Source organism: Eretmochelys imbricata, chromosome 1 (assembly GCF_965152235.1).
Source record: "Eretmochelys imbricata isolate rEreImb1 chromosome 1, rEreImb1.hap1, whole genome shotgun sequence".
Classification (NCBI taxonomy): domain Eukaryota; kingdom Metazoa; phylum Chordata; order Testudines; family Cheloniidae; genus Eretmochelys; species Eretmochelys imbricata.
Genome location: NC_135572.1, coordinates 252614606 through 252626973, shown reverse-complemented (window position 1 = coordinate 252626973; position 12368 = coordinate 252614606). Strand labels below are relative to the sequence as shown.

At 40.0% G+C, this 12368-nt stretch overlaps 1 protein-coding gene across 5 annotated transcripts in view; it reads right to left on the bottom strand.

The window, feature by feature from the left end:
- Positions 1 to 12368, bottom strand: part of BICD1 (BICD cargo adaptor 1) — a 253912-nt gene that overhangs the window by 29297 nt on the left and 212247 nt on the right. For 2 of the 5 annotated variants that reach the window (XM_077807517.1, XM_077807516.1), the window contains exons 7-8: positions 11937 to 12254; positions 10436 to 10626 (exon numbers count right to left, since the gene is read on the bottom strand). In XM_077807517.1, coding sequence (XP_077663643.1) covers positions 10436 to 10626; positions 11937 to 12254 — 509 coding nt within the window. The remainder of the gene's footprint in view (positions 1 to 10435; positions 10627 to 11936; positions 12255 to 12368) is intronic. The other 3 variants (XM_077807518.1, XM_077807519.1, XM_077807520.1) reach the window with 3 other exon arrangements.

The window sequence follows — 12368 nt, the reverse complement described above, 5'->3', positions numbered from 1 at the left end:
TAATTGAGGGTGGTAGATTCAGGAACACAATCTTTTTATGGAAAGTAACAGAGTACTGGTAATACATTTTTAAAAGAGGTGATGTGTTACCTGCCTATATACTTGGTTGGAAACAGCCTAAAGTCTAATGGATTCTAATCAAGAACTTCCAACGAAAGTTGCTAAAATTTGTTATTTAAATGAGACAAATTCAATCTAAGAACCAGGTAACAATTTTTATGCACATGGAAAAAAGTCAATAACCTCTTGATAATATTCAGCCTTAAGACATGGACTTCACTGCAATCCTTTATTTCCTTATTTAATTTTGTTTTGTAGCTGGCAACATATATTCATAAGGAGGGTTTTTTAAATCCACTTTAAAAACATAATGAGAAAATACAAATAGAAGCGAATACAACCAGTGGCACAGCAGTAAATTCATGTAATCATAATAGTTAAATGATATTGATCAGCATGAAATGTATGCCATCGGTCTTGTCTGTGGTAATTAGGAAGCTAAACATAACAGAGAAAAAGCATAAAGCAAAGTGGTCCTATTCACAGTGGCACCAGGAGGTAAAAGTACATTTAGCCAGCTGATTTCTTGATCAGTTACAGCCAGCTAAAGTCCTTGGCAATGATACTTCTCTTCAGTTTTGAAGTCGCTTTCACAAGGACAAATGTACCACAGTAGGAGTGATGTAAATGCATAATGCTCATTAAGCTTAGTTAAGTGAGCATATCAGATGTAGAACATGTAGACCTTAATAGCAAGGATATATAGATATTTCTATATGTATGCTCTAACCCCACACATTAAACAATGAAAACAAAATTACATACACACAAATGGTTCATTACAAAAATAATAAAAAACAGAAACAGAACAAAAAATGGACACAAGTAATAACATTAAATTAAAGATATCTAAATTATCCTTTTTGTATGTAGTACCTGGTTTAGTTACAGTTCATAACCCTGAAAAAATGGATTAAAATAATTTCCATAAACAGTGTTAGACACATTAAACTATTGCTGCAGGAATCCTGTCAATGTCAATAGCCTGTCTGCGTACAAAAATAGATAAGACAACTTGCGCATATGAATTCAGACCATAAACATGAACGCATTCACTGTGCATAGAAATATATTTTATGCATATTCAGGGAATCACAGAGAAACTCAGACTAAGACCCTCTTGCCCATGACACACCCAAGAGAGTAATTTGTATTTGATCTATGTAGTTGACCTCAGTTTTGTGAATTTGGAGGATTTCCAGAGTCAGGACAATTTTTTTAAAGTGTTGGACCAGATTCATCAGCATGGTTCAGCTGCTTTGTGTTGCTCTAATTACATAGAGCAGCCACAAACTGATCTGATCTGGCTGGTTAAGCCAAGTTTATGACTGCTTTTCATTACCGTAGAAAGCAACCAGAGGCCCTACTGGTGAATCTAGCCCAGTATTTTTAAGGTATGTTAAAATTTTGAATGAATTAATTTTGACAGATTTCTTTGAAAAGCAGGGTTATATGGTACTGTTGCATTTTTAGCTATATATCTGTGGCTACGTTAAACAAAAAAGTTAATTATTTATCACGATGTATACATAAAATTGGATCTTACACCCAACAAAATTTTGAGACCAGAAGCCTGTTACAGAATCAAACGCTTAGTCAACAGTTAACTAGCACAGAAGGAATTGTCAATTTTCTGTCCATATGGCTTCTCTTTTCTGAATGCGTTCCACTGACCCAAAACATTTAATTTAAGACAAGGAAAAGAAACGTTTTTTTAAAAAACTTCCAAGTCTACAATCAACCTCGTTCTAGGAGACAAGTGAGGCATTGTTATGGCTTGGTTGAATAGGCTGATGGTATACTTTTGAAAAGCAGGCTAACTGCAAAATTAGTACCTAAGCTAAAAACTTTCATCAATGGCCTTGGATCACCTTGGTTTTTTTTTTTTTTTTTTTTTTTAAAGAAATTATGCTTTCCTAGTTGTATAGGTTTCTAACAGTCCTGCTGTCCCAAAAGAAAGAGATGTTAGAAGAAATCAAGGTGTAGGAATTTAAGGGATACTTATGGTACTGGAGTTTATAAAGTTAGGAACAGTTTTGTGGATTTGGTTCTTAAATGCAAAGCAAAGCTGAACTGCTTATTAGCCACTAAAATTAGAAGTTGTAACCTGTATAACTCCAAAGTTTGAAGATTAATAGCATCAGAAAAAAGAAGATAGAAACCAAACAGATTAAAAAAAACCAACCTTTTCTTCTCTTTCAAGGGTGTAAATTACACTGGCTATAATTAGGGCTGTCAAATAATCACAGTTAACTTAAGCGATTAACTCAAAACAAATTAACTCGATTAAAAAAATTAATAGTGATTAATTGCAGTTTTAATCGCACTGTTAAACAATAATAGAATATCTATTTAAATTTATTATAAATATTTTTGGATGTTTTTCTACATTTTTAAATATATTGATTTAAATTACAACACAGAATACAAAGAGTACTGTGCTCACATTATATTATTTTTATTAAAAATATTTGCACGGTAAAAAAGAAACAAAAGAAATAATATTTTTTTAATTCACCTCATGCAAATACCGTAATGCAATCTCTTTATCGTTAAAGTGCAACTTACAAATGTAGACTTTTTTTTGTTACATAACTGCACTCAAAACCAAAACACTTTTGTAGTTAGCGTTGCAAGGTATTTACATGCCAGATATGCTAAACATTCATATACCCCTTCATGCTTTGGCCACTATTCCAGAGGACATGCTTCCATGCTGATGATGCTCGTTAAAAAAAGAATGCGTTACTTAAATATGTGACTGAACTCCTTGGGGGAGAATTGTATGTCTCCTGCTCTGTGGTTTTACCCACATTCTGCCATATATTTGTTGTTATGGCAGTTTCAGATGACCACCCTGCATATATTGTTCAATTTAAGAACACTTTCATTGCAGATTTGGCAAAATGCAAAGAAGGTACCAATGTGAGATTTCTAAAGATAGCTACAGCACTCGACCCAAGGTTTAAGAATCTGAAGTGCCTTCCAACATCTGAGAAGGACGAGGTGTGGAACATGCTGTCAGAAGTACTGAAAGAGCAACACTCTGATTCGGAAACTACAGCATCCAAACCACAAAAAAAAGATAGCATCTGACTCAGTTGATGAAAATTAATGTGCATCAGTCCGTACTGCTTTGGATAGTTATCAAGCAGAACCCATCATCAACTTGGAAGCATGTCTTCTGCAATGGTGGTCGAAGCATGAAGGCGAATATGAAAGTTTAGCATATCTGGCACATAAATGCCTTGCAACGCCAGCTACAAGAGTGCCATGCAAACACCTGTTTCTCACTTTCAGGTGACATTGTGAACAAGCGAGCAGCATTATCTCCCATAAATGTAAACAAACTTGTTTGTCTGAGTGATTGGCTGAACAAGAAGTAGGACTGAGCAGACTTGTAGCCTCTTAAGTTTTACATGGTTTTATTTTTGAGTGCAGTTATGAAAAAAAATAATTCTACATTTGTAAGTTTCACTTTCACGATAAAGAGATTGCACTACAGTATATGTATGAGGTGAACTGAAAAATAACTATTTCTTATCATTTTTACAGTGCAAATATTTATAATAAAATATATAAAGTGAGCACTGTACATGTTGTATTCTGTGTTATAATTGAAATCAATATATTTGAAAATGTAGAAAATATCCAAAATATTTAAATAAATGGTATTCTATTATTAACACTGTGATTAAAACTGTGATTAATTTTTTAATCTCACGATTAATCATGATTAATTTTTTTAATCATTTGACAGCCCTAGCTACAATTATTTACTCCTGGGGAAATGCCACTTCATGCGTGCAGGAAACATGTCCCCCCTCCGCAGATTCTTTGCTTCCCAGCACAAAGTAATCAGGAAGCAATGGGAAGCCATGCTGGGTGTGTGTGTGGGGGGGGTGGGGTGTCATGGATGCCCATGGGCATAGTTGGAGGGGGCACTGCCCCCTACCAACCAGAGGCGAGGCGTGGAGGGGCACACGGGGTCACATGCCACTGCCCCCTGCATTTCAGTGAGCACAGAGCTGCCTGGCTGGAGGAGGGTGCCTGTTTTCTGTACAACAGTGAGTACCCATGGTAGGCAGGGCAAGGGTGGAGGGAGAAATGGGGACAGGGTGGTGAGAGGAAGAGGCAGTGGGAAAGGAAGGGGGTGAGATAAGGCAGGGGAAGTGGATGTGGGAGTGAGAGGAGGGAGATAGGACAGAGGGGAGAGGAAGGAGGAGGGGATAGAGGCGGGGGCAGTGGGGAAGGGGGATGGACTGGGGAAGGGAAGGAGATAGGGGAATTGGGGGTGCAGTGGGAATTCATCATGCAGTGTCCCCTTGGCAGCAGTTGCAGCTGGGGCTCTCCTATTAAGCAGGCCCATCAAACCCCCAGCCATCCTGCACCTGGACCACCCTGAAGAGCCCTGCATGCCAAGCCCCATCCTCCCAAACCCAGACCCCCCTGATAAGCCCTATCCCCTACCCCAGGCTCCCCCTGATGAGCCCCAACCACCTTCACCTGGACCCCCCTGCAGAGTCCCATTGCCCCAGTACCCGGAAGTGTCCAACAAACCCCTGTGCATCCAGATCTCCCACTGAGCTGCCTGCACCCAGATTTTTCCACACAGAACCCTCTTACCCCACATCTGGATCCCCCCCCAGACTAAGCCCTCCATACTGAGATCCTGCTGGGCTGAGGCTGTCTGCCAACACCCGGTGTACCTGGCGGAGAGGGAGGGGCAGGGCCTGGGGTGCTTCTGGGGCTTCGGGTGCAGCCTCACTGCTGAATTCCTGTCCTGGGGGATGCTGCAGGGTGATCTCCCACCTCCATGCAGCCAGCGGCCTGTGCTCCCCACTGCCATGCTGGAGCCTCTGCATTTAGTTATTGAGAAATAAAATTTGCAGAATTTTAAAATATTTTTACTTTTTTATTTTTATTTTTTGGTGCAGAATTCCCTCAGGAGTAATAATTGTCCCATAAGGATTACTCTACTGGTTGAGGATTGGCCAGAGGGATGAACTATAGCCCCACCCCTTATAGACACTTTTGTAACCTCTCCCCAGCATCAGGTGGCTCCGGTGCAGAAGGGAAGGGAAGAGGTGGTATAGAGACAGATTTATGTGCTGTGGGGGGTTCTCATACACCAAGGGAATCCACTGGCTGCCACTTTCCAGCAGCCTGAGCAGTGCAAACAGGCTGGAACAGAAACCAAGGATCTGGCCCCATGTGTTAAATACACATGTATAACATTTTCATTATAATTAAACACACACACAGACACACACACACACTTATCAACAAAGAGATAAGGTGAAATATAAATCAAATAAAAACAGAATAAAAATTGTATAAAATACTTCTGAGAAAAATTATTAAATTAAATATTCAGTAGTTACGCAGTGTTGCTACAGGAAACAATTCTTTAAAACAACATCATCATCATCATCATCATCCAACTGGAAATGAAAAAATAAAGGCCACATGAATTTTTCATTACTTGTGAGCTGATCTAGCATGGTACTAAGCACCTCCTGACAGATGCTCAGTGCCTTCCATGTCCCCTGATGCTAATGAGATTTGAACATGCTGAGCCCCTTGGAGACATTGAGTACCTTGGAGGACTGAACCTCTTTTTGATTTAAAACCCTTTAAACAGGTTTTTATTTAAACATAAAACCCTTTCCAGGTCACTATGGTATTCTTTATGCAAAGGCTGTATAGTAATTAATAAATTAATTAGTCATTAATAGTAATGAAATCTAAAACCTACAGAGCCAAATCCTCAGCTTGTGTAAATGAGCATAGCTCCAATGGAACTACACTGATTTACATAAACTGCGGATCTGGCCTCAGCTGGTCTCTGAATTTCAGAGAGCAATGTCATTTCTACAGAATTTGTTTTGTGTTTGTTTTTCAAACCGATTATATAGAGTTCTATAGCACAAACATAATTATCCATTACATTCTATAGTACTTTTCTATTAGAAAAAAAATGGTGGTTTCTCCTCTTGACAAATCTGAAACACTTCAACACGTATCCCTGTATGGTATTTTTACATATTTAAAGTCTACTGTTGGTAAATATAAATATAACAATGCACAAATGTGAAACCTGCAATAGTTTGATTCAGTAGCATGCAAAAGAAGGACAGAGATCTGTATGTACCAAAAAATATTGTGAATGATCTCTTAAGAGCAGCAAGATTGAACATCAAAGAGTAATACAGAGCAGTTTAGTACCCACTACTGTATGGTGGTTCAAACGTTTTATGGAGAATAAATTGCAGGCATTTGTTTTTCTACAGCATGCTCAAAAGCCCCCCATGAAACCATTATCTAAAGCTTTTTTCTCCAACTCCAAGAATCAAAATGGAGTGAAATGTATCATTTTAAGCTCAATTTGCTACAAATAACAAAGAATTTTTATGTCAAAATAACAGATGTGACAAAGAAAAAGAGCTGAGGACCAACCTTGGACCTTTTCTCCTTCCCTTCATTGACAAAGTCAAAAAAGGACAACAGAAACATGGCCTCTGTCAAATTTTCAGTAGTGGAATATTAAAGACCATCTCATCACATCATCTACAGGGTCTGTGCATGAAAATTAGAGAGGAAGGAGTTCAGATACAACTGAAATTAAAAGGTCATTGGTGATACAATGTTGCATGCTATGACGCTGTCAAATTCAGCATCAAGTTCATTACTGAGACTCCTTTAGAAGGAATAAAAGGTGTTACGGGGCCTTTTGTTTCCTTTTTGCTCTAATTTTCTCGTGTAAATAGGAAAAGAGATCCCAGTGTAGTGTGCAGCAAGACCACAGTACAGCTAAACACACATTACTCTGAGGAAGTCAAACAAGATGCTTTGTAAGTGAACTGATGGGTGTTTTTCAGCAATTGTGATTAGAAACCATTAGTACAATAAAGGAGCCCAGGTGGATCATACTGCAATAATCTGAAATCAGAATGGTCTATACGTGCTGATTTAGTTGCACACAGTCAACTGGGATCAAGAAGGAATCAAGAATTATTTCCTGAGAGTTCTTTAACTCAGCAATTCTTTATTGGTGTGGGGTGGATCCACTCAGTCATCTTCACCACGAGAGCCCCTTACTGCAGATACCAACCCAACTTCTCTACCAAAAGGCCAGTAGCGCCAGCACTTCCCTAAAAGTAGGGAGCAGTGTCCAGGAATGTGGCATGGCTAAGGTAGCCAGGTGATGTGCCAAGCAGGAGATCTAAAAGAAGGGCAGCATCAAGGAACAAATGAACAACACAGATGGGAATGTAAAAACGGGTGCACAGGGAGCTGCTCACGGATAGGGAGGCATAACTGATATCTTTCCACACCAGATTCACTTATTTTAGTCCTTAGTTTTCATTATCAATTACATCTCTAATTCCAACACACTGGAGATTAAAGAATGACTAGAGAAGTCATATGGTGAAATTGTCTTATGAAGGAAATGCTGATTTTAAATATCTATAACTTAAAAAAAATTACTGAACCAATAGTGTTTTTCTTTCCTCACGGAGGACATTAAAACAATACAAGTTTGAAGTTCCTACCTTTAGCCATTTTTTTCCCCACTCTTGCATAACTTGAAGATACCTGGACCAATTTTTCTCAAACTTCAGTGAAAAATCCATCTCAGAACTCAGAGCAAGTATGGACAATTTCAGCCCAAGGGCCATATGTTTGAGGAAGTGATGGGGTTATGGAGGTGTTAGAGTGGGAGGCACATTTCAACCTTACCTGGGTGTTCACTACCTGTGAGCACTATAATAAGTAGAAGGACGTTCATTTATAAGATTAAATATGGGGGGTTTAAATTGTAGATGAAGAGAACAAACCATATCAACACGGACACTTGTTAACAAAAATAGTGAACTTGATGGGCAAAAAAGTGACTGCCAGACAGTCTTACTGGGCCAGAAGGCTTGTTTCTTTGAAGTGGAGATTCAAAGAAGAAATGTACAAAACGCTAAAGGAGTAGAAGTGGGAGCAATGGGTTATGGAGTCTTCTTGGGACTATGTCATAGGAGTTGGGTAAGAAGAGCACAGGAAAAGTTTGCTGAATAAAGGTTGCAAACTTCTTCGGGGTGGTTGTGGATGTTTTAATTAATTCTGGGTCACCATTCTTGAATTCTATTGCTAATTCTACTTATGATTGCTCATTTAAATGAAAATGGCTGCTAGAATCTTTGTATTTCATCCTCTTGTGTAGTTTGGGTTTGGATGCTGTTGCTATCTGACAGTCCACATGGTGAAGAGGGATTGTTATTTGTTGAACACCAAATGTTATGCCCAATCCAGTACAATGCATGGAGAAATACCCAGTTCCTGACACAAAGAGCTTACAAAATTCCTGTAAAAATGGACAATGGAATAAGGTGTTTATGCTTTCTGCTTTGTGGAACAAGAAAATACAACTAAGCCTGCTGCAATAAGAACAATGTTAGTCAATTTCCCACGGTCATTCACAATCCGTATTCTAAAACAGGCCCAGGGTAATCTTAAAACCCGAAGCTGATATAAAGCTTTGATGACCATACTCAACTGTAAAGTAAAATGAGGAAATGGAAAGGAAAACGAGGGAGGAAAAAACTATCTGCCTTCATCAGGATTAACTGCTCAGTAGCACATTCATTTGAACAAACCACTATAATAGGTTTACTTGAGATGTGGGCCGTATGAAAGCAAAAGAGGCCAATAAACACCACCCACGAAACCATTTTAGGGGTATTTTACCTTGAGAAGGAAAAGGAATACATCAATATATAACAGTGTCTTAAGAACCTAATAGTCTTTAAGGATATGCTGGTGCACCTACAGTGCACTATTTGACTATAAGAATTTATTATCAATGGAACACTTCTGCTTTTCCAGTACCAGGAAGTTATTTGGCCTCTACTATGCAGAAGATCAGATGAGATTATTGTAATGGCTCCTTCTGGCCTTAAAAAATCTATGAATCTTGTGAATTCTACATTAACAAAAGAAAGAAACTCCTTTACTTATGCAATTGGGAGTTCTGGGTATGCAAATAATGCAAGATCAGTTTCTTTAGGGGAGTGTAAGTGGCCCCCAGAAATAGTGATCATGACCCAATTCTAAGAGAAGGAAGAAACAACAGATACCATCAGTGTTTAATGAACAGATTCCTGTCTAGAGGGTAATTATAGACACACATGATCTCCTCTTTCTTGGCACACTACCCTTTCCTCCAAATTATGAAAAATATTGACACAACTGCTCCTATATGCTCCTATTGAAATAATCAGTCCTAACAGGTAAGAACTGATGGTTTATTCAGTAACCCCCTATGGTGCTGCTAGAGCAATGCAATGGGAATATCTGAAAGGAATTCCTGATGACAGACAGATACGATTTGCTGTGGCAAGTTGTCATTTCTTAGCTGCTGCCTTCATCAGTCAGCCACTCGATTTTTTGACGGTAGAATCTTATGGGTGTCTGCTTTGTTCAGGCTTCCTACAGTTCTGCTTCTGGTATATATGAGCCGGTGTCAATTGAATCACACTACTTTAAGCTTGCTGTGGTATTGCTTTCACTAAGGGAGAGACAGCCTATTCTGATATAATTATGCCATTTTCTTATAGCAGGTATTTTATTTATTTCAGAGGATACCACCAGTCTGGTTTTTACCTCTTACATTTTCTGTTTGGGCTTCTTCTGCCTGGCAAGCTTCAAAGCAAACAGTTGAACATATCTATTGACAATCAAAAGTGTTCATGTAAACAGGCTAAAAGCACTGCTCAGTCACAGACCCCTTATTGCTTTCTGATTTCTAAGGAAAAAATAGCAATGATTAGTTTGCCCACCACGAAGAGAAAGATGACATGACCTTAGGAACCAGGAAAGCTTCCTGGCAAGATGGACCCCATGAATCAAATAAATCTTTTGTGAGCTTAATATTACCTTTAAAAAACTCCATCAAGTAGCCAAGCACAAGCAGGACACAGATACTACTGTTGACCGTTGCCTATTTCCAGCCATTATATGCTCTAGTGCGTGGTTTTGAACTCCTAATTCCTCTCTCACTTTCATTTTGTATTTTCATCACTGGCTAACAAAAGAGGCACTGGACCAAATTCAGCCCTGGTGTAACTGGGTGCAACTCCTATGGATGCCAATGGGAGTTGTATCCACTTACACAATAGATTAACTTGTCCCACACCATCTAGAACCAGTTTTTGTACATGTGGGAGCTGACGTTCTGCCAGCAGCTGCAACAGATTACATAGGAGAGGACATTTTGATTTTAAAGTTGACAGAAGGTGCCCAAATTACATCGTGTGTGCAGTTTTGGGGTCCCCTATTCTGCTAATCACTTTGCACCACATGCACCCAAGGAAAAAATGTTTACCTGGTATGGCCACGGTTAACCTTTTTTCCTTGCTGAGACGGTACTCATGGATGAGTTCACTCATGGAAGGGGGGCCCCTCAGAAGAAATGATTCTGTGGAGGTGGGATCAAGGGGGGCTCTTAATATATTCTGTAGGTAGGTCCCTGAAGTCCTGGGATGGCTCTGATCACAAGGGGAAGGTGAGAATAGTCTTGCAGGAGATCCAAGAAAAATACATATGGAAACAAAAGAGTTTTACTTTAATTATCTTTAAATGCCTCATGAATGACAACAGCATGCTAATTTGTTTAACAGGTAAAACCAGCTAGTGTTGCCACCTCCTATCATTTCCACAACACGACATGTTGCCTGTGTTGGAAATTCTTTTTCATAGTTGAGGAGGAGATGAGGTTTATTTATTTATTCTCCACCCTCCTTCCCACCCCCGATCATTATATTCAGCATTTAGTGGGCTCCCTGAACATTTTCTTATCCTTTACATTGTGACCAGAAAGTACAGGGAAAGGGAATGAACACCCAGGACACTTCACTAATGGAGTCCTTTTCAGTGTCAGAACCACTGACATCTCCACAACTACACAGCTTTGGCATGACAGTCAAAAGACAACATGAGAATTCACTTCTTGAACAACCAGAACATCTGCTTTAAGTTATAAACAGCAGTCATTCCCTTTGAATATGCAGAAAAGTTCATCCGAGTGAACACATCCATATCCTTCTCCCACTCATGAGGAGACAGAGGCAAGTACTATAGCAGTGGCTCCCAAACTTGTTCCGCCGCTTGTGCAGGGAAAGCCCCTGGCGGGCCAGCCCGGTTTGTTTACCTGCCGCATCCGCAGGTTCGGCTGATCGCGGCTCCCAGCAGCCGCAGTTCGCTGCTCCAGGCCAATGGGAGCTGCTGAAGTGGCAAGGGACGTACTGGCCGCCGCCTCACCGCTTCCAGCAGCTCCCATTGGCCTGGAGCAGCGAACTGCGGCTGCTGGGAGCCACGATCAGCCGAACCTGCGGACGCGGCAGGTAAACAAACCGGCCCGGCCCGCCAGGGGCTTTCCCTGCACAAGCGGCGGAACAAGTTTGGGAACCCCTGCACTATAGCATATCAGAAAGGTTTTGTTTGTTTGGTTTGAAAAAAAGCATTGACATGCTCACAGAGCATATCTTTTTAAAAATTTCTGGAGGTTATTTTGCTGTATGCAAAACCTTAACTCATTTTAAAAGGACAAACAAGGTGCACTGAAACACTGACAGAATATAGTCTACAACTACAGTAAAAAGGAGGAGATAACATTATGGGTAGATGGAATCAGAAACACACTTAGCCAGGCTTTGAGTTTTGATCAGCCACTATTTTTATCCTCCCCTCTCCCTTCTCCCCAACCAAAATAATAATAATAATAATTATTATTATTAATAATAATAATAATCTGTTTACAATTCAGTGAATGACTTTAACTAAAGTCTGGCCACTGCACTGTACTATAAAGATCACTGCATGCATACCTTTTCCTCTGAGTGCCACTGCTGACCAGTAAGTTTGGTTGCTGTGGGCCCTGACTATGCAGGAGGAAAGTGTCTATGGTTGGCACGGTGGCTGATGCTTCCTCACTTACTTTAGAGCGGCTGTCCTTGCTCTTTCCAAGCTTGCCTTTGCTGCGTCGGGACTGCTCGTGATCGAACTCTAAATCCTCCAGTCGCTGGGTAAGGGCAAGTTTTTGCTGGATAGCCATCCGCAATAGAGAGTTTAAGGTCTTCTTCTCATCCTCTGCAGCTGCCAACTGCCTTTGCATCTCATCCAGCTGTGTGACATACTCATCACACCTGGAGAAACAAATGGAATAGAAGCCTAGTGAAGTATTCTAAGAACCAAACAGAGCAAAGCAGAGATGGGCCTGAACCAATACCCCAAATCTAAACCATAAACCATGATTTGTA